Source organism: Paramormyrops kingsleyae, chromosome 10, assembly GCF_048594095.1.
Source record: "Paramormyrops kingsleyae isolate MSU_618 chromosome 10, PKINGS_0.4, whole genome shotgun sequence".
In the NCBI taxonomy this organism is placed as follows: domain Eukaryota; kingdom Metazoa; phylum Chordata; class Actinopteri; order Osteoglossiformes; family Mormyridae; genus Paramormyrops; species Paramormyrops kingsleyae.
In genome coordinates this window covers 25,256,592-25,279,385 of record NC_132806.1, presented here as the reverse complement: position 1 = coordinate 25,279,385, position 22,794 = coordinate 25,256,592, and the positions used below count along the sequence as shown (strand labels likewise).

General features: G+C 43.8%; 2 protein-coding genes across 2 annotated transcripts in view; one reads left to right on the top strand and one right to left on the bottom strand.

Moving 5' to 3' along the window:
• The window catches only part of atrx (ATRX chromatin remodeler), a 40,006-nt gene extending 32,522 nt beyond the window's left edge, over positions 1-7,484 (bottom strand). The window contains exons 1-8 of the mRNA XM_023816401.2: positions 7,281-7,484; positions 5,333-5,433; positions 5,080-5,135; positions 1,977-2,026; positions 1,735-1,862; positions 1,187-1,306; positions 582-691; positions 103-170 (exon numbers count right to left, since the gene is read on the bottom strand). Coding sequence (XP_023672169.1) covers positions 103-170; positions 582-691; positions 1,187-1,306; positions 1,735-1,862; positions 1,977-2,026; positions 5,080-5,135; positions 5,333-5,433; positions 7,281-7,300 — 653 coding nt within the window. The 5' untranslated portion in view covers positions 7,301-7,484. The remainder of the gene's footprint in view (positions 1-102; positions 171-581; positions 692-1,186; positions 1,307-1,734; positions 1,863-1,976; positions 2,027-5,079; positions 5,136-5,332; positions 5,434-7,280) is intronic.
• A 3,284-nt stretch (positions 7,485-10,768) lies between these two features.
• On the top strand, positions 10,769-20,651 carry LOC111846302 (dolichyl-diphosphooligosaccharide--protein glycosyltransferase subunit MAGT1). Its single transcript, XM_023816357.2, has 10 exons — positions 10,769-10,923; positions 12,423-12,592; positions 13,025-13,142; positions 13,502-13,642; positions 14,221-14,361; positions 14,853-14,942; positions 15,141-15,204; positions 15,639-15,713; positions 18,908-18,998; positions 19,498-20,651. The coding sequence occupies exons 1-10, from the start codon at positions 10,837-10,839 to the stop codon at positions 19,511-19,513; spliced, it is 993 nt and encodes a 330-aa protein (XP_023672125.1). The 5' UTR covers positions 10,769-10,836; the 3' UTR covers positions 19,514-20,651.
• The last annotated feature ends 2,143 nt before the right edge of the window (positions 20,652-22,794 follow it).

Genomic DNA, 22,794 nt, shown 5'->3' with positions numbered 1-22,794 from the left:
ACATTCCGCAAAAATAAACCCAGAACGTCCAACTTAAATGCCGAGCTGCTCCAAGTCAGAAATTTGTACGCATCATAACGATGGTGGTAACGCCGTTCAGACCTGCACTGTTCGTCCATCCCATCTGCATCCTTGCTGATGTCATCGCTCATGTAATATTTGAAGCAGGACTGGAAAAGAGGAATGAAATCTGGTTTCAGCATATTGTATATTACACTGATCCCTTGCCAGTTTCAGAGATAAAGCAACAGGCACACAAGAATGGCGCTATTTAGAAATTAAAATTAGAAGCAGCCAACAATTTCAAATGATTTTTATACTGTTATACATTTAAAGATATTAAACTTGATTTTCAACTGTACAGAGTATGGTCAACTGTTTCTTAGTAAAAAATAAAACAGCACATCATGCATAGTAATTTTTAAGCGTCTCGTTTCATTTAAAAAGTATAGCTAGGATGCATTTTTAGGCTCCACTGAGAGTCACACGGAAAATTAGACACTTTGGATAGTGGTGTGACATCCCAGGATCAGAGTCGTTATGAGAACCATAATTTACAAAAATGAGAAACAAGCTCTGACCTTGCATATGAGCACCTTGAGCACGGGATGCTGATAGATAGAGTCCTTCTGGAAGTGGTTGACTTGCTGTCCACATGCGGTGCAGCTCACGATTCCATGCATGTGCTCTCCTGCAGAAAGACGAGCATATCTGTCCTTATATGGACATCAAGGGACCCGCCCCCACCCCCGGTGAGCTTTGACTCCTCCCATACTCTATAAAGCCTGGTGCAGTGCATGCTGGGGCAGCCCCTAAATCAACTCAAATCAAAGAATAGTTTTTAACACCAAAGGCCGTGTCACCTACCAAAAACTACATGGAAGCCCATTGGGAAAATCAAATACTTTATTTTAAAAGGAATTTAGGGTTCTAAGATCACCATAGGGTTCTGGATCACCATGCCATATACCAGGGGTGTCAAACTCCAGTCCTGTGTAGCTTAGTTCTTTCCCTGTTCCACCACAAATGAGCTGTTAAGTAATTAGCACAAGGAGCTGAAGCAGGCGAGTTAAATGAGAGGAAACCCAACAATGTGCAGGACCCCTGCCATACACCGAGGAACACAGAGGTTCCACATTGTGTTGTAATTGTAAATGAAGCTTTGCAATGAGGAAGCTGCACCCACCGCCTCTCTTGCGCGTGGAATCCGACTTCAGCTTCCCCGCTCCTCTGCTGCGGAACTCAGGGCCCCTGAAGTCATCTTTGGCTTCGTTTCCTACAGGTTCTGGCTTCACTACCACAGTACCTGAAGGGGGCGGGGAAAGGGGGCCGGCGAGCCAATGATGCAGGCCATCAACAGCTGGTGGAACCGAAGCCCAGAGCTCTGAACAAGTGCCACAGAAACCCCGGGTACTGGACACCTGAGAGCAGCTAACAGAAGTACGTTTTACATTTACATTTATTTAGCTAGCAGATGCGTTTGTACAAAGCGACGTACAAGTGAGCAGGAGATAGCAGGGATGTGAGGCTTTTTCAAGGGACCGACTGTGACATCACTCTGACAGCCATGGAATGTGAACCGACAATCTTCTTTACACAAAGTCCTAAACTGTCACACACCACCTCAGTGGTGCTAATTTCCATGGATCTTTACATTAATCAAGTTTGAGGGGAGGTGGGCGTCTATCGCCAAACGCGGCAATCAACCAATCAGGGGAGACCAGCTGGCCATACCTTTCGGCAAGCTGCTCATATCGAGGGAGCAGTCTGACGGATGCGTGGGCATGGCGTTCTCGTTCCCGCTGTCGTTTGAAGTGTCCGACTCGTCCAACCCAGTGTGCTTCGTTACCACGGACGGTTTCCTGAAAGGGCAAGCCGGACATCGCCGCACTTCAGCCGTGCGCGATTCTATGGCCCCGAGGGGGGCTCCACCTTCTGGGAGAGCGGTACCGGTTTGGAGTTTGGCGTGATCTTACCTTTTGGAGCGAGAAGAGGAGGGCTTTGGAACCTCCGCTGAGCTGCCTGGCTGTAGGGAACAGGAGGGGAACAGGCAAAAAGTCAGCATTTAATTTCAATCGTAATTAGGCGGGAAAATAAAGTAATAAAGTAGAGGGATATCCCATAATAATTTGAACAGCTATTCTAAAGGCTTTAAGCCACCAAAAAAGGGGGAAATCTGGTCTAGAAATAGCATCCGGACTCTGATCCGGACTCTGAACTGAGCGACTAAGCTGAGCAATTAAATTTGATGATGGATTTTAAGAAAATTAACTTGAGGACGAGTCAAAAATGGATGGTGACCCATTTCAGCACACGGACCTACATAGCTCTGCTACCAGGGGAGCCTGATTCAGGCCTGCGGCTTTCACCAAGGTGGGGGGGGGGGTACACACTGAGTTACAATGGGAACGATGAACATGAGAATGACACGTAGAAGCCAGAGGATCCAAATTGAGTCTCGTAGGCAAGTAGCAAGGATTTCATCTAATAATTTTTATGAATGTGAAATTTCTCAGAAATCTGAAAACCGTGTTTGACCAGACTGGTCTACTATTTAAAACGATACATACATCTATAGATAGATGCAGCATATATTTGAACCCATATCAGATTCGCCAATTCCCAGTTTAACCGGGGTCTGGGCTGAGTCATAGTTGTGCTAGTGTATAGGCAATAAAATGAACACACCCGCTTTCAGTATTACCTATGCATTCGTAAATAAACTATGCAGACGTGCATACACACGCACACACATATTGGGAATTATATTCCAAATTACAGCTATACCAATAGTAATGTACACTGACGCTAATATCTGAGACGTCACCCTGTATACTCAGGAATGAAGGCCGGGACAATTGCACTCTGTTTATCACAAGGAAAACTACCCACCAGTAGAGGAAGATGAATAGATGAAGTGTGACAGGCATAAAAGGTAATTAATAAATAATAGTAATCCATCCAGCCATCATCTACCGTCTAATAATCAGGGGTGCTGAAATTAGGGTAAAGATGTACACAGGTGCCCCAGGATTTCTAGTCTAGGTCTCTGCTCATCCTGGTCCGGGTCACGGGGGTTTGGAGCCTATTTCAGGCAGCAGAGAGTACAAAGCAAGGGTGCACTGTGGATGGGATGCCAGTCCATCACAGGACACACACAAGCATGCACACACGGTGGGTTATTTAAAGAAAACAACTAGCCTAAATGCATGTTATTGGACTGCAAGAAGAAACCAGCATGACATGGGGAAGCTCCTTGTACGCAAGCATCTTGAGTACAGAGCAGAGATAGGATTCGAACCCCCAACACTGGAGATGCAAAGCTACCCTTAATAATACTGCCATTATCGCTCATCGAAAAGCAGAACGCAAGGTAAACCAATCTTATCTAGTTACTGTAATTTATTTAAATATATTTTCATTTCCAAAGGCTGCACAAAAAACCCCTCTAAGTTGGAGGTAGTCAACAGTACTTAATGTCAAGCACAACCACAGACTGTCGACTCAGTCCCAATGAATGTTTGACTGGCAAGAGCAGTGAATGAAGGGTCAGGTTCTGGCCAAATTTTGGACCAGCACATCAGACTGGCATCCATCCAGTAAGTCCACAGGGCATCTTCACAGACTGGTCTTAAGTGTTAGCCTGTGGTTTGAATAATCCACACCATTTACATCTCATCCAGTAAGTCACTTGAGATGCTTATTTGGTGGAAAGACAGTCAAACAGCGGGCAGATCACTGTGGTGGTAGATCATGCCAACAAGCATTATGTGGCAAATGTTTAAGTACTTTCAATTTAACTTTGTGAGATCATCAGAGAAGCGATGTTAGATTGCTGAAGACAAACAATACCTCCCAAGAAGAACCAAAAGTTTGGTTTTAAATACAGCTATGGTAACGTAGCATGAATCACATTGGTTCTTATTTGCCTGTCGAGTAAACACCTTCATAGAATCATCAGTACATTATAACATCCATATAAATACAAGTCTAAAATAGCCCATTAAATCCGACGGCCTGATTAGTACATAATACACAAACATTCAATCAGAAAAGAAAAAAAAACATGTAACCATATGAAAGCAGTTCCTTTTTCATTAAAAAGAACAATGAAACTCAAGAAACACAAATGCCAGATTGCACATTTGCTGATTTACTGATATTATATGTGGCAATGTAGACCACATGATGCATACTTTGTTTCCATAAGGAACCGGGTCATTTCCTGTTTCACTACCTGGCGTACCAAACACTGCTTTTCCCCTACAGAAGCAACAATTCTGAGGATTTGAAGCTGAAATGGACTGGGGATATCCTCCTAATTTAAAAATAATACACGAATGCTGTTGGAATGAGGGCCAACTGTCAATAGACAGAGCAATTTCTTGGCGTAACAGCACAAAAAATAAGTATGACAAGAAATTACTGTGCATTTTATCCTTTATACCATAAATGAAGTACACATTAGTTGTAAAAAGGTTAAAATGCATGGTAATTTCTTGTCATAACAGTGCAAATGCATACTTATTTTATGCGCATTTGTGCTGCTAAGCCAAGAAATTGCTGCGTGTATCGCTTTATATGCCAAATGCATACTTGTGTATCAATTACGTACATCCCTGCTTATTGATGGGCTTAATATTACTTTTGGGTGACTATAATTTTTCGCCAGTTAACAGGCATGAATCCTGTCAGACATTTTACCGCGGTGAGTAATATATATCGTTCCACTACAGGTACTAAAAACAGGAACCCTAAAAAAAAAAAAAAACCTAAAGTAATCTGACGATGGAAAATGTAATGTGTAATACGGAGGAAGAAACACTTTCAGTAGATGGAGAGATAAAACTTTATTAAACCCCAAGGCGAACTTAAGGAAATACAAGATTTATGGAAAACAAGACAATATGTTCATTATTCAGATTTAGTGACAAAAATAATCCAAACTAATTTTAAGAAGCCGAACACTGATCATGCATTAATATTGGTTATTTGGTATAAAGTCTGCACTAACTCAAAGTGCATGTACGGTGCATTTTTACACTAAAAAACTGGAGTTTGAAAGATTAAATAAGGTACCTCTTCCATGTTGTTGTCTATAGTGTTTGCTTCAGTGGAGACCTTGCTCATTTTACCTGGAAGAAGAAAAAAACACATAAAAACAGTTAATAAATTGCATCCAAAAAATGAACAATCCCTTAAATCTAGGACATTATACACAGTCTCATTCATAATCAAGTGTCCCTAAACAACGTGAACTTTATACTGCATCACATGGCCTGGTGTCACTCTCAACGCTGTGTAACCGTGCCAGAGCGAGCTGCAGCCTCACCGTGAGAATGCCCAGGAACCGGGAGTTTGCTGCTTTCGTCGTCAGAAGAATGACCCAGATATTCATGAAGTTTTGTCACCAACGTATTCAGCTTGCTGGCACTGTTGGAGAGGGGGGGCGGGAAATAGCAGTATGTGAAATAAATACAACAAAAATAACTTCTATTCATGGCTGATATGATATAGGCTTCAAAGGAATAGCTTATAATTCAGAGCTTAAAATGTCATTTTCTTAAAGAGCGATAATCTACAACTTTTCAGGTACTCAGCACAATGAGGTGCCATATGCACCCCGAGAAACGGTCAGTGAATATTACACTGAGAAACAACAATTAGTAATAATCTCAGACGACATCAATAGGAACGGTAAGTAATGCAGACAGACAACTCGAAACAAATAGCACTGAACAATAAGGGCTTGTGGTTCAGGCGAAAGCCAAATTACGCAACTTCGATGACAAGCATTTCCTAAGGAAAAGAAATCAATGACTTCCTAGATAGACTAAGGTGTTACTTCACAACAAGGAAATATATTTCATTCAGAGCCAGGGAGTAATTGATGCTGGTGTTTGTACATTTCTTGGTTCTGAAAAGAATGTTCAGTTCATACAGTGCACCATATGAAGTTACACACCAAGCGATTAATCAAGGTATTTAACAATGCATTTTAGTTAGAAAAGTGAACAATGCTCACTTTGCCAGTCAATCCATGCAAGTCAGCAGTGTTTCTGCACACACACAACTATATGCGAATAGTCAGGTTTTATGATCGTTTCAGAGGGGATTTTTTGCATTCACCTCCAGCCATGCTGAATGAAACGCATCACAAAGTAATAAGATAATCACAGGAGATTAAGCCGGGACAACACGTTTTCATTTTATTTACTGCTCAACCACACCTAATCGCGAAGCCCATGAAACAGCACTTTTCGATAAATCTAATTTAATAGAATCACATTGCCTAAGCATACTTCGGGGGAGGGGAATCATTGTACTATTCGGTGAGGGCGAAAATGCATGTCAGCATCATTCAACAGATAAATACAACTTTCTAGTGGTGATTACACTATCATACGAGTCTTATGTCGGCGAATGTACCCGCGTGCATCAGGCACAAGCATCGACAAAGGTGAGGAATGCACTCCTGCGCGGCAGTGGTTGGTCAAGTTCTCTATGCACATCTGGCCACCTCCCCGGCCCGTGACGTCAGCGGCCCGGCCAGCCACCGTCATTGTTCTCGGCAGGTCCGCCGATCATTTCCGATCCCCCGATCGCACGGCCAGTTGCCCGCCGTCCTTGACGTGTTGTGTTTATGCTTTGCGTCACCGCGAGATAAATCACGCCGCGCGCCTCCATTAGACTCAGTCCGCCGCTACCTGATGGGCGCCGGCTAGTCGGCCACCCTTTGCTGCGATCGTGGCATGTAAAGACCCGCATTATAAACCTCGCATTTCTCTAAACGGGTCAGCTTCCCACCAAGCTGCCACTGTGTCGACAACGGGACGGATGCAGAGAGCTACACATACAAATAATTGTCCCTGTTTCTTACACTGTATAGAATATATCCGAAAAGGAACACGCCTATTGAACGGCAGTCATTACAAAATAAACACAATCGAATATAATCTTGCAGCCCTGCATCCCGATGCATGGTGCATGGATGCATGTTTGTCTCCTCCCCCAAAATAAAAAGCCTGGCATATAAAACCGACTTAATGGATTCAAAGAAATTTGCCTTTTCACCCTTTCAAAATAACCGATCTGATGAGCTGGCTGCTCATTTTAGCTCCCCGGTGAACTAAACAACGTCCCTTACAATTTGCAGTAAGCTGTACTGCAATCCACGCTACGGCTAGGAAGATGCCGGGTCTGTAACACACAGCAGCTAACTGCTATGAATGCATAAGTGGGGGGGACGCGAAAAAAACCTTCTCCAGTTTCACACTTACCTGCAGATCTCTGTCGTCATGTCTAGTTGATCAAAGACACGTGGAGTGGGTGACACCTCTCTCCCGAAACAAAGTTCCTGAAATTTTGACCGGTCAATATTTCGGTTAAAAATACTGAATATTGAATCACCCAGATCACAGAAGACAAAGCAAGTCCGCCATCTTGCCGGATGGCTGAAGACGCACTAAAATGGCGCATCCTGCTCAAATCCTAGGGACAACGTCATTGGCTGACTGGCTGAAAAATTCTTGCTTTCTAAATGGCCGAAGCAGCGGCTCGCCTCGGTATTGGTTGACTAATGCCGAATGCGGTGCCCGGTATCGAAACGGACTGGTGCACGAATTTACTGTACGAAGAAAGTTCGACCTGGTTGGATGATTTTTGTTTTTGTTTCATTCATTTAGATGTTTTACCTACATACGGTGCGGACTTTTTTCCATTTGCAAGTTTTGGCGAGGAAAATCAAAGGGGTTATGATACTTGTACGTGTCTGAGCTTTGTGCAGAGTTGCCAGGTCCGCGGTTTTCCCGCTCAGTTAGGGATTTTTGTAAAGTACAGTTGCGGGTAAATATTACTAGGTCGCGGTTTGTGGGTTTTTGGGCTGCTTTCATAATGTTCTACGGCAGCGGTAGTTAAAGGGAAAAATAATTATTGTGACTGCAAGTCGCTCCTAATCTTGAGTAATACTGAATCGCCAGCCACCGACAGCCAGAGACAGACGTACACGGAGAGCAGGGTTGCTTACTATCACGCATCTGGGGTGACACAAAAAAATCTTAAGGCAAACTTGGATTATTCCATCATAAATCTAAAATTAGCTGCATCAGAAGCACTGGGGTAGTTTGCAAGCTCTACAGACTATTTACAATAGGTAAATAAATAAATACATGTAAATATGTGTTCAAACTAGTCTCGCATTGAAAATCTCACTCCAGCCAGCTGAGCAGCTGGCATCCCGGGAAAAAGAGTGCGTCTGTCTACGTGACGTCATTGTGCTTAACTGTAGTTTTAAAATCTTGAACATTTGAATGTGATCAGCATGCAAAATCCTGGTTTATTTCTTTGAGATACAGTATACTGGGATTTCAAATATTGGGCTAGTTTCAGCTTCCGTTGGGCTGATTCTAAGCAGACCTCGGGCTGGAGATTTTTGCAACTCTGGCTATGAGTGCTTTATGCGGAGGTTACAGGTTACCTGTATGAGCTGTTGAGAGGTTTCTTGCATGCATATGTGCATAGAAATATTAGATGGACATTTAAAATCAATACATTCAACTTTAAAGACGACAGTTTGGTAGATTCTAGTATCTCTACGTTAAAAAATATACTTATTTTGCATTAAACGTTTTTTATATTTTTGCATGTGTTTTAAAAATAACTTTTTTGATGGTAAGAAATAAACATATTTGTGCTTTGTGTTGTAATTAGATTAAATTTTTGGCATTGATTTCATGCTGAGTATTTTCGCAACTCCGGCATTCTGCAATTTACACCATTTCATACTTAAAGCATAATGGAGATCCACTAGATTAGAATCTCCTTCCAAGTGTCAGATTGCAACTGCGCATGTGCATTCAGTTTCTGCACACTCCTCCCGTATTTCTTCTTTGACAAAGACCGCGTTTCGATTGCGCTGCGCCATTTCACAAAAGTAAAAATGAAAATAGCTTATTTGTATATCATTAATAGGTTTTATATATAATGATATCTCCTTAAGAAAAACACAAACTAGCAATTACTGAGATTTACAAAGTAATAAAATAGAATCAGGAGTGCCCAATCTTTTCATTTGTTACGGTGAGAGCTACTTTTACAAAGAAAGTACTCCTGCGAGCTACTGAGATACCACCGTATATTTTGCGTCTACCGGGTGGAGTCCCATCGGTAAATTTTGCTGGCCGGGGGGAGGTGGTTCATCTTGGTATATTTTGCCATTCGCGATCAGCCAGTTAGCCACCAATGAAATTAAGCATCCATTAATCATCTACGGATCGACCTGGAAACACGTTGCGATTGATGGGTTAGGCACCCCTGCAATAGATATTCAATTGAGATTACCCTCTTACTTATTCTAATTCATATTTTAAAAAAAATATATATATATATCTGCTAGTATTTCAATTAGTATTTAATAGTGTGAATAACTTTTATATAAAATGTTACTTGTGTTATTGGAGAAGAATTTCACCTGGTCACTGTAACCGACTTTATGAAGTCTTCTCATTTACATCAGGATAGGATATTGTTCAAAACGTTGTTCTCCTGGAATGGAGAGCCAAAATTAGGCGCAACGCGGAGCAAGATTTTTAATGACATGTCCGTTATTACATCGGTTATGGTCATATTATTACTAATAAGGACGTCAGTTGTATGGCGCTATTCAGCTTTTTGGCGTGGCAGCTCACGCAATCATTTGATTTCTTTCAAGTTTTCAAGGATAAATATAGGATTTCTGCGCCCGTTTAACCACACGGCACATACAAAGACATTTTTAATTGAGTTCTATACAACTGTCTACAGCAGGGGTCTCCAAATCCGTTCCTGGAGAGATACTGTCCAGTAGGTTTTCTATTCTACCCGGCCAGTGGAAAACCTACTGGACAGTAGCTCTCCAGGATCAGAGATGGAGACCCCTGCCCCTGGTCTACAGACTTCCTACTCCTGATCTAGCCATTTAAACGTACTTGAAAGCAGCGTGGATCAAAATTCTTCGTGATCACCTAAACCTTGAGCGAATTTAAAGTGTATATAGTATAGCGTCGGAGCATGCTGGGAAATTGCAAATAGTGTGTTATTGTTAATACTCGAGTTCCCGGTTGTCGCGGGTGCCCTTGCGTGAACCCTGCCTGCTTCTCGCGGATCTCTAGGTATTATAAACTACCCACCACGTGTGTGCTTTACTCTCCGGTGTCAGACCTCCTTGTATTTCCATCTTACGTGTTGTTCAGTGGTTGTTAATGTCTGCATTATTCCTTTTAGGGGTTTACTAAAAGGACATTCTTTTTCTCTTAATAAATCCTCCTCGTTTCTCACCGTCGCTACGATTGCTCGGTCTGCCAGTACAATATATTACAACCTTTGTTAAACCACGAGCTGCCACAAGAAAAATTGACTAGACGTACGTACTGTTTCCCACTAGTGTTCAAATAATAGTGGGCTTCGGTTTTTAACACTTTCTCCTGAGGGGGCGATCCTTGGGATGGGGGGGGGGACCCGGCATCAGAAAACGTCTTTGTGGACGCAATTTAACCGCTCCACGCACCTCAGGTCGAAAACCTATGATATAAATTTGATTCTGCGACCCGGTACTGAGTAAACCGTTTGCAGGCGGATCGTTTGCCAACTGAAGTTGCTTTTTATAATAAGATCTTCCGTCACAATTCTGACCAATCACAAAAAAGCAGCGCTTGGCCACGCGACCTCTTCCGGCAACAGGCCTCTATTGGCTCCCCCTTCGGTGGGTTTGGCCAATGAGAAAGTTGCAATCGTTGCGAGTTAGAAAAGTAGCGTGATAGCTCACAGGCGGAACTTTTACCGTCGACCCGAGACGGAAATATGGACGTGTCGCTGAAAGTTTTGTGTGGATTGCTGTTTGTTTTGCAACTTTACGGCACGCATACAGATGGACAGGTCAAGAAAGAGGTAATCGTTCGCCGGAGCGTGACAAATGATGCGTTCCGAGAAAATGTGTGTCGATGTCCGCTCGGGAACATGCCTAGCTAAATTAGCAGGGCAGCGGCGTACAGATGGTGGGCTACAGGTAGCTGGATGAATCTCTTTTTGCTTCCAGGCGTCACTTATCGAGGCTGAATGACTCCGATTCTGTTTGTGGCGGTTAGCTATTAAACATTACTCAACATTACTCGTAACCTGCACCATTTACATGCATACGTTTGTTTATTACTATTGAAAGCCGCGGATTATATAGTTTTTCTTTGTGACTGTGTCCACATACTAATCTTGTGCGCGGTGCGCGGCGTTCATGTTCTGTCAGCCCTCCTGCAACTACTCTCCTTGCAGTTAAAATCATCGTAAACTGAGCCGACAGCGTGCACCCGTGGGTCTTTAAACTGCAGTCTACTCTCTGCCTTGCTAATAATTAATATAGTTTATTAATAAGCTGCTGTAACCCTTATAAAGCGAAACTCAATGTATCCCATACACGGAGGGCCTACATTTTACTGCGTCCCAAACTTTGCACCATCGACGATTAATGAGTCTTAATTCATAAAGATTTCAAATTGCACGTGGCAGAATTAGCTGAACAGAAGTATGACAGTGCCGTGATAATCTGGTGTGTTATCACTACAGTATGAGCAGTTGGGTGTGATGATTTGTAGGTTACAATATCCTCCTGAGACCCAAGGAAAAAAGTGTCCTTCAATTTAGGTTATTTGTCTTTTGGAGAAAATAAAACATCTTACAATTTAGATTTTTTCCAATTTATTTTTATTTTTAATTTCACAGCATTTCCTCTTTAGTGTACAACAGGAATAAATGTTTCCTTACATCAGTGAAAAGAGATGCAAAAACATCATGTCCACTACAATGGACATACATGAATGGGTGGGGTCTCAGGAGGTTATGCAAACCTATTTGGAAGGTTTTTCTGCAGAATGTAAGTGTGCACACACACATACACACAGGGTTTCAATAAAGTCTCTTTACAATTTCCAAAATTTATTACAAAGGCAAATGAAGACACACGTGGAAATTTTTACAAAATGAGACGTTTTTTTTTGTTGCCTCATTTAATGCACCTCTATATGGGCACCATTAGTTGCACGAAGCACATCAGGATGTTACTCGATTTCTTGCCATGTTCGCTGTAGCATACCCCCATCAATGGTGGAAATGGCATCAGTGATCCACTAACACAGAGGGTGTGTGTTTGCATTTGATTAAAAACTTTGATAACCACTCAGTACATAGAACAAATCTGATGAAGATATCTTGTCAATTGCTTTTAATATATTTTTGAAATTAAGAGACTTTATGGACACCCTGTATATATGAAATATATATTATTCATAACCTGTGCAACCTGAAATTCAGTCCAGTATGGGAATGCTTGAAGTTCAAAATCGCTTCAGCTTCCGGATAGTCTCTCACCAAAATAATGGTTTGGTTTTGTTACAAAGACACTGCTGTCTGACAAAGTCAGTCAGCTGATGGATTGGGCCAGCAGGAGACCAGTGATCCGCATGAACGGTGACAAGTTTCGGCGCTTCGTCAAGGCTCTGCCACGCAACTATTCAGTGGTGGTGATGTTCACTGCCCTCCAGCCCCAGAGGCAGTGTGGGGTGTGCAGGTAAGGGCGATCTTGTCTTTATCAAGGGTTTTTAAGTCTCTGGTTTGATTGGGAAAAACTCAGAACTATTTCATATTTCCATCTACATGTGGAAAAGTAATAATAATAATTCTTATTTCCTTGCACATGACAGAAACGGCCCACTGAATAAATATTTTAAGTTGATTAATCATCCTTTAGTTGTAGCTGAATAGTTTTTGTCTTTGGATTTTCTCAGCCTTTGCTAATCTGAGCCTAATTTTCTTACAATATGCTAAAGGTCAAATTCTTAAGGGCAGTCTGACCATATCTGCTACTTTTTAGAGACCCTGACACCCGAATATCCCCCTTCTCCACCCCCGTACCGCAACACATGTCACACTCCCACCAGGGCTTTCACTGTGGGGTCGACTTTGCCCTGTTCTGTGAGCTGAGCTGTGTTTCCGTACACAGGCAGGCCGACGACGAATACCAAATCCTGGCCAACTCCTGGCGTTATTCCAGCGCATTCACCAACCGCATCTTCTTCGTCACCGTGGATTTCGATGAAGGCTCAGATGTCTTTCAGATGGTAGCGTTTCTCGATTCACTGCAGCTGCATCAAACCTAGCATCGTTGCATGTGCTTTGGGGCCGGATCTCAGTCTTGGCCGCAGGTCCCCTATGTTTGTTCTAGATCTAGACCTGCATGCCTTAGCCAGGTAATTAAGGTTAATTTATTCAGAAGACAAATCAATTTAGGTGTGTCAGTGGAATACAATGTAAATTGTACTAGCTGAGTGGCCTGGACCGGCTTAAGAATCACCATGTGGTGTTGATGTGACTGGTCATGTGACACCAGTGGAACGGCAGCAGCTTGTGAATGACGCTGACTTTGGTAGTTCAGTAGTTTCGCACCCGTTCTCAAGCTTTCTGCTACCTTTCCTCCCAGCTGAACATGAACTCCGCTCCTACGTTCATCCACTTCCCGCCGAAGGGGAAGCCCAAGCGGGCCGACACCTACGAGCTGCAGATCCGCGGTTTCGGGGCAGAGCAGATCGCCCGCTGGATAGCCGACCGGACCGACGTCAATGTAAGACCTTGAAATCCTCCCCCTCCACTTCATGATGCTCAGATTTCACTGGAAAAGGGGAAAGCTATCATTCAGTTCAGGCTTGTTATCTGATGTTTTCTTCTGAATCATCATGTTCATTTTTAAAAAGTGGTGTATTTTGCTGTACTGCCCCCTGGAGGCCATTCAACAAATTACTACCTGCTGCCCCCAGAATAAATATCCGTCCTGCAGTTCCTGCCTGCTGAAGTGTTGGTTTTTGGGATAGGAGCAGAGGGATTGATCACGTCCATTCCAGGCTGCTGTATGGGATTGTTGCTCATCTGACAATCATGCAAATGTGCCAAGCTTTGCACTATATTTTAAGTTCAGGAAACGTGGCCATTTTTGTTCTGAGAGTCTCCTCTGCAGACCATCCCAAGGGAGCACGACATCTAAGTTGTCATAATGAAGTTTTGAGTGTTAACTGGGCGAGTTTGTGGTTCTGTCAGTAATAAGGAGGTGGTGGTGTTGCAACGATTAGTGGGCGGGCTCGGGTCTGGGGTCCAGGGTTCGGGGAGCGAAAGGCTGAAGCCCAGCATGTCTGTGCTCCTGCCCAGATCCGCATCATCCGGCCACCGAACTACGCCGGGCCGCTCATGTTGGGCTTCCTGCTGGCAGCCATCGGGAGCCTGGTGTACCTGCGCCGCAACAACCTGGACTTCCTGTTCAGCAGGAACACCTGGGCCTTTGCAGCGCTGGTAAGTGGGTAGGACCTTCCCTATTCCTCACGCTGTCCTTCCCAGTGCTGGCGCTTAACCCCCGGCTCCATGGGCACCTCCCGCTGGCTTACCCTGTGCTGTCTCCCCCGAACTTGCCCTCTCCTGCATGTGTATCTGTGTTTCTAGTGGAGAGCAAGAATGCAAAAAGAGAATTCCCCCATGGGGATTAATAAAGTATCACTATTCTATTCTTTTCTATTTATTCCCTTCTTGATAGTTGTTTTCTATGTTACACCTGCTGTGTTCATTAACAAAGGAACATAATTCTGTTGTCTTGCTTCTTGGGGAGACCCCAGGTAAATGTGCACCTAATCGAAGGGTTTTGTATTGGGAAGCTGCAGCAAAAATTGTGCAAAATAGCTGCCATGGGCAACAATGTCATTCCATAGGCTCGAGTTCCTCTGCGTGTCGGGGTTTTGGGCAAACTTTGGTGTCTGTAGAATCTCCTCACAGGTTTGCTTGCCCTTCAGAGCGTGGTCCTGATAATGACCTCTGGGCAGATGTGGAACCACATCCGAGGACCTCCCTACGCCCATAAGAACCCCAGCACCGGGCAAGTGGTGAGACATCGATTTTAAAGCTTTAGTAGCCCAGTATTGGGATACCTGGACAACATGGGTCAATGAGGTCACCTAGGGAGATGCTATGTCAGTAAGGGCCTCTAACCTCATAGGTCGTGTAGAACAGGAGCTCCTTGTCCTTCTCCATAGAGTTCTGCTTTGATCACCACTCTCTTGTGCTTCCTCCTCCACACCCAGAACTACATACACAGCAGCAGCCAGGCGCAGTTTGTGGCGGAAACCCACATCGTCCTCCTCTTCAGTATCCTTCAAGCAGCAGAGCAGAGACTGCTGGGAATCTGGCAGCCTCAGCTCCAACTAGCCTCAGCATGTCTTCAGACTGTGGGGGGAAACCGGAGTACCCAGAGGAAACCCCACAACAACAAGAGGAGAACATGCAGACTCCACACACATGTAACCCCGGGGGAGACTCGAACCCGGGTCCCGGGGGTGTGAGGCAACAGTGCTAACCACTGCAACCCCATGCCACCCCTTCTTCTTCTTTTATATAACTAAAAAGAGAATATAAGTAAAAGGCCCTTTTGTCCACTTCAGAGCAATTTGCTTGCCATGCTTTGCATTCTCTCCGACGTGAGCTTGCACTTGCAGTAGCAGAGAGGGATGTGCCCATGCCCCCATGCCCCCCAGCTGTGCCCTCTCTCCTCCCCGTCCACGTCCCTTAACGCAGCCTCTTAGATGCCGCCATCACCCTGGGCGTGGTTCTCCTCCTCGAGGCTGCGACGTCTGATATGGACATAGGCAAGAGAAAAAGTAAGCTGTGTTTTTTATGGTCGTCATCTTGCACGAGTCGCATTTGATTTGAAGTTTTATAATGTGCTACTGTGTCGCACCTGAGGGGCTTTATATGTGGGAGATGCAACAATGGACTACATTGTTTCCTGTGGATTGACAGGTTTGGCACGGGGGGGGGGGGGGGGGGTGATACTGCAGACACCACACCATTGCTGTACATAGGTTTTTTTTTTATTGTTTTAGTGATGGCGTGTTCCCTCTGTAAGGTAAACAGCCACTGAAGTTATTTTATGAAGTAGTATGGGTTCGTTATTTTTCAGTGACAGTAGGGCTGGACAATAATTCGATATCAATATATATCGCGATATATTTTTTTTCGATAACGGTGATACGATTTTTAAACACATTTCCGATATTTCGATATACATTTACATGTATCACAAGTGCTAAACAGCGCGTATTCAAATCGCATTTGCATGGTAATTTGCTGAACAACGCAGCTGTGAAACGTGATCCAGGTAAAACTTTTTTAGACAGCATAAATAATATTGAAGCATTTGTTTAAGCAGACTGTTAAAAGCAAAAGCAACAAAGCATTTTAGACTTTGTAAAGAAACCATAGTAACCACGTGTATGATACTTTTCAGAGCTGCGTCAGAGGGAAATGACTCGTGAATTTAATTTTGACACTGGTTAGCTTTTTGTGAAAACGAACTACAGTACACCCCGCAGGTTTTTTGTGATTTTGTGAGCGATCTTTGTGTTTTCAATGTTGGAGAATATAATTAAAGGTTTGTATCAAGAAACGACGGTGGTTTTTATTGTATACTGGTAAATCTCTGCTGTTAGTTGGTGGTATGCCTTTTGTTAGCCAACATGTATGTCGGGGCCGGCTCTACGCTGGGGCAACGCCCCCTTAAGCAAACGTCCTGCCCCCTTAAATCAAACTTTTAGAAGTTGAGGAAGAAAATAATAATTACCCACAAACTGAATATGGACAAGATTTACTACAGTAGCTGAAAAATCCACTGAAAAAGGCACAAACGAGATGATAAGTTTCACTTCTTGTTCGCTCTTTCCCTCCGCGTTCTGTTTGTGCGCGGGCTCACGCAGCACTCGGCAGATCCCCCACTCACCCTCCCCCCAGCTAAACATCCAATCACTGTTAGTATGCAAATGAGCCAGTTTCTCAGTAGGCAGGGCAAAGCGAAATGAGCTGCGTGATTGCGGAAGGTTTGGAGGAAACAGCAATCTCTCTCGTCAAAATCATAGTGATGATTAGTGAGATCATGGTTCGAATTATTTTTGTCTGTTTGGGGGGGGTCTTGATCGGGGGGTACTGTACCCCCCAGTACCCCCCGATCAAGACCCCCCCCAAATAGACAAAAATAGCAGTTTGGGGGGGGGGTATTAACATTTTTCTTGTTTTTTTTTTTTTTTAAAGAAAGAACCTCACCTTGTAGGAAAATTTTATGTAAAACGATTTTAGACACCCCTAGTGTGGATCGTACCATTTGAACCACCTTGGCGCTAGAAGCAGCTTAGCCAGTCGGTTACGTCATTCATTCTCATTGAGCGACTTGTTCGTTGTGATTTCAAGATTCTTTATTCGTCACATACATAGTTATAACAAGTACAACATGTAGTGAAATGAACCCTGACCGATCCTATTTTTCAGTTTTATATTTCAAGACTCGGTGAATTGATTTTTTCTTTTTCATAACTTAGCCTACCCTTTTTAGTTTTGGTAATATTGGCAATAGTGAAAAGTGTTTTGTTGGGTTCAAATATGTTTGATATAGGCCATCCAATTAAGGTAAATGTCTTGTTTTTAATCTGATGAGGAATATTTTATTTTATTTTTTGTTTTACTTTTCAGTTTTCCCCCTGAGGGATTGCCACCTTACTGTGGTCAGGGGCTTAGCTTGCCTCAGTGACCCTAAGAGCTACACCAGCAGAAGCTTAGCCTTCAGGTGGGACACCCAAGTTGGACAGGTCTTAGGGCAGAGGCCTGACAAAGTGCAAACCAATTACATGACAAAAACAGTTATCCAGAGCACCACCCCACCCCTTTCCCGCCTTTGTCGCCACCATGTGCCCCCTTCACATTTCTGTCTGCCCCCTCATATATGCATGTCTAGAACCGGCCCCGATGTATGTACATATTTATAGCATGCCGATCGCGTAAAACAAATCGCGGCAATGCCAAAAACCCATGTATGTACATTCTCAGTTATTAACGCACATAAATACATTTCAAGCACATGCTAATATATTGCTGCCATATTGGTTTTCGGTTATCTCGATCATCGGTTATCTCGACGCTTTTTGGCAACCCCCTAGGCCGGCGACATAACCGGGTTCGACTGTATATGAATAATCAGCCTGTTCTAGTTTAAATGGAAATATATTATTGTTAATAAGCTGAGTCTGAGAGTTTTATTTATTTGATAGTTTATTTCACATTTCTTGTTTGTAAAGGCTAAATACAAAAAAAAAGTGAACCTTTTTTTTTTTGTACTGTTTTTATTTAAAAAAAAAATTATATAATTTTAATAGGAGGAGCCTGGAGGTATTATAGACTTTGCAAATTCAGTTTGCAGACAACCATTGTGCGTGTCCTCTGCAGTTTTTTCCTGAGGCTTTTTAATATTACCCATATCGATATCGGAATTATATCGTATCGACCAAAATTAAGAAATATATCGTGATATAAATTTTTGCCATATCGTCCAGGCCTAAGTGACAGTTATAACTGTTTTGTTTAGTCGCTAAAGCTGATTGGAGCTTTATAAGTGTGTCTGTTAAATGACAGCTTATGTAACCTATTAGTGCTGCAGAATTCTTTCGTGCGTGCACAGGGGAAGGGGACAGGCATTGGACTGCTCGGGCAAGTCACCAAACCTTTGGATTAGATGATCGATGTTTTTTTGTTTGTTTGTTTTATTTGCCACGGAGAGAGAGATTTTGGTGTGGCGAGCTGCCATCGAGAAATTGGACTAATTGATGATGGGAGCCGCTTCATAGGTCTCTCTCCAGCATGTTAATGGTTACGGCAAATCGCCTGTGGCCGACACACGGGGCTGATCAGTCTCCGCCGATCCAGCCCTTTTATGTTCGTTCTTTGTACTTGGAAATTCAGCTGTTTCCAGGGGTGTTTGCATGTGATGCGATGGATTAAGTGAATGACGTGCGTGTTTTTCCTCCCCCAGTTATGTGTGTAGCTGGCATTGCCCTCGTCGCCTTGTTCTTCAGCTGGCTGCTGTCCGTCTTCAGGAGCAAGTACTACGGGTATCCATACAGGTCAGCCGTCCTTCTCCCTTAGCCGGAGCCGCCTACGTAATTAGCCGCCATGCTGTTGCAGGGAGGCTCGTCGGACGCCCTCTTTAAACATAACCAGGGCTGCCCATAAGGGGAGAGAAAGGGGCAGACTTTCAGGGCCCAGACAAATCTGCGGCTGCTGGGCATCACATGGGGCACAATCACTGAGTCTGATGTTTCGTTAAAACTGCAAAATGGATCGAAATGCACATTTAGCAGGTTTCTGTTCTTAAATGAATTCGAAGCGTTGTTTTGGAGAAGGTTGGGGGGGCTGTTCGTTAGAATGTTTCAGGGTCCTAGCCAGGTCTTTATACAGCCATGAACATAATGATAATGGTCTATTATCACCTCATTATTATTTTATGGCGTAATCAGTATTTTTGTGCTCGTTACCTGATCTAGTAGGAGCAGCAAGCAGTGAATGAATGCATGTCCTCTTTCACTCATTCATAATGGACTTGTGTCTTGTTCCATCTTACAGTTTTCTGATGAGCTGAAAATCCATCTGGGTGGAAGACGAAGGCGGGGGGGAGGGGGGGCAGCACGCAGCTCTGTGCCAAACACTGGAAAAACAATGTGCCTTCATGCTCTGTGATCATATGACCCATTTGACCATTATCATTCATCTCCTGTCACGTGACTTTTGGCTCAGGATGTGAGATGTATCAGTCTAACTCTTCTGTGCTGCTTCAAAGACATCAGCTGTGACGTTTGGGTGAGACTTTAACGTCAAATTAATTTTTCAAAAACACATTCACACATCCACAAAGTACGGAAACTTATCGGGATGATCTACCTCGTACAGTTTCTCGTTTGTCCTTGTTCTTTTAATGTTCCCCATTTTCAGTTTTCAGCATCTCCCCGTTTTTTTTGCCTTCTATTTTCAAAATGTTTCCAGTCAGGATTTATTTAATTACTTAATTCTGCTGAAACCGATGATTTTTTTTAATATTATATCATCATAATTATATCCTGTTTGGATTCAGGTATTTCAATCATTCAGGTAATTAAATTCAACTGTAACTTCACTGGCTGAAATTTAGAAAAAAATCTGGGTTGATTATTGTTCTCTTTGGCACCCATGAATTTGGAAACAAAAGGAAAATGATGCAACCTTTGTTCCCCCAGTATCTAGATAAACTTTATCACATGCTTAATATTCAGGGATGCACAAAACTGGTAAACAAGTACACATTCACCTTTAAAAGCTAGACATGCTGCAATTGATTGTTGTAACAATACAAATGCATATTTATTTAATGTGCGTTTATGCTGCTTTGACAAGAAATTACTGTGCATTTTAACGTTTATATCCTAATTTGTACTTCATTTGTGCATGGCAAATTGTCATTGCAGCACAAATGCACATAAATATGTACGCATTTGTGCTGTTATAGCAAACGTTTATAAAGGTGAATGTACTTGCATGCCAGTTATATGCATCCCTGTTTATAAATATAATTCAGTGTGGTTTGGTTTGGCTTGTTGCGGGGGGGGGGGGGGGGGGGGCGAGGGGTTAGTTATCCTTCTGTATTTTATGGTTATTTATCAGAGGGGGGCGTTTCATCTGGGTGGAGCTGTCAGCAATACCGTGTTTGGCAGTGCAGATTTTCCTATTAAAAGTGCCTTAAAGTATGTTGTGTGTGTTTTCAATCTTGGACGTCCTGGTGCTGGTCTGGAATGTAACGGTGGTTCTTTGCTCATCTCTGTGAGGAGGTTGTCCTTGTGTCCCATCTTGCTTTTCATGAGACACACACACATGTACAGGTGAATGCAGGTTAAGGGGTCTGAGTCTGGTGCCCCTGGACCAAATGGAGTCTCAGGCCGTGCCCTCATACCTTTAGGGTTGAATCCTACCTGCATGAATGTGAAGTTTGCTTATTCACCCAGTGGCATGCAGGTTTCCCCTTGGTATTCCAGTTTTCTCCTGTAGTTTTCTCCAAAGACGTTTGGTTGGGCCATTTCAGTAGTGCGGTGTGTGTTAGGCGCACAAACATCAGTCCAGAAAGCAGGATGTCCAGAAGGACGTATAGAATGTTTTGTCATTTTTGTAGGTGTGTTTTTATATATATATAGATCTACTCAAGTTAAATGATGTTATGCCCTTTGCATTTGTAGTCAAGATGTTGCTTGATGGAAAATATGCCAATATTAATATTATTCACACTAACAGTGGTAGAAATATATTGAAGTGTATCCCCTCTCTGTTTAAGTAACCCACCTGCATGCCTTTCATGCAGGAATCCTTTATCTGTTAAGCACATCTTATTGTTCTTTTAACTCCCTTAAGCAAAGAGATCATTTTAGTTTTTTATACTTTGATAAAAAGTATAAAAATCTTCCATCCATCCATCCTCTCCCGCTTATCCGAGGTCGGGTCGCGGGGGCAGCAGTCTCAGCAAGGAGACCCAGACTTTCCTCTCCCAGGCCACTTCATCCAGCTCCTCTGGGGGAAGCCCGAGGCGTTCCCAGGCCAGCCGAGAGACATAGTCTCTCCTGCGTGTCCAGGATCTTCCCCGGGGCCTCCTCCCAGTGGGACATGCCCGGAACACCTCACCAGGGAGGCGTCCAGGAGGCATCCTGACCAGATGCCCGAGCCACCTCATCTGGCTCCTCTCAATGCGGAGGAGCAGCGGCTCTACAACAACAACAACAAATTTATTTTTGTATAGCGCATTATCACAAAATTACATTGTACCAAAGCGCTTTACAGCATCCCCTCCCAAAGCCCCCAGTGAGTAAGCCATAGGCGACAGTGGCAAGGAAAAACTTCCTAGAAGGAAGAAACCTTGGGAGGGACCAGACTCAAAGGGGGAGCCCATCCTCCAGGGGCCGGCAGGGAGAGTCAAATACAGTTAAATCTGAAACACAAACGGGGAGCAGGGGGGAGATGACAAGCCGGTGCCAACGCTCCCTCCAATCGCCAGGCAGCCAGAAGGCAGGGAGCGGGTCATACAAGGTAGATGACACAGGCAGAACGGCGAGCTGGATGCACAGACGTCATTGGTAGTGGCGACGTCACATGTGGCAGGGTGTGCTGACATCTTGATAGATTGAGGGCTCCAGGCAGCACCCCCCAGGAGAAGGTGGTGGAAATAAATGCAATTAGTCAAAGTAAGGGAGACTATAGGCAGTGCTAAAAGTTAGATGAGTGCAATATGAAGTGCAATGCTCCGGCAGATATGGCTATGGCAGCATAAGTAGGAGGGAGAGGCAGGTGGGAATGCAGGCATGGGGAGTCCCTGAAATGTCTACTCTGAGTCCCTCCCAAATGACTGAGCTCCTCACCCTATCTCTAAGGGAGAGCCCAGCCACCCTGCGGAGGAAACTCATTTCGGCTGCTTGTACTCGTGATCTCGTTCTTTCGGTCACTACCCACAGCTCGTGACCATAGGTGAGGGTAGGAACGTAGATCGACTGGTAAATCGAGAGCTTTGCCTTTTGGTTCAGCCCCTTCTTTACCATGACAGACCGATGCAGCGCCCGCATCACTGCAGACGCCGCACCGATCCGCCTATCGATCTCCCGTTCCATCGTCTCCCCACTCGTGAACAAGACCCCGAGGTACTTAAACTCCTCCACTTGAGGGAAGACCCCCTCCCCGACCCGGAGAGAGCACTCCACCCTTTTCCAGCTGAGGACCATGGTCTCGGATTTGGAGGTGTTGATTCTCATCCCAGCCGCTTCACATTCAGCTGTGGACTGTCCCAGCGAGAGCTGAAGGTCACGGTCTGATGAAGCCAACAGAACCACATCATCTGCAAAAAGCAGAGACCTA

Bases quoted from the DNA above. Each gene is read 5' to 3' on its own strand.
- LOC111846302 (XM_023816357.2), top strand. From the start codon at position 10,837: ATGGACGTGTCGCTGAAAGTTTTGTGTGGATTGCTGTTTGTTTTGCAA. The intron at 12,593-13,024 runs GTAAGGGCGATC...TTCCGTACACAG, and splicing joins AGGCAGTGTGGGGTGTGCAG to GCAGGCCGACGACGAATACC. The intron at 15,205-15,638 runs GTATCCTTCAAG...GCAGCCTCTTAG, and splicing joins CCACATCGTCCTCCTCTTCA to ATGCCGCCATCACCCTGGGC.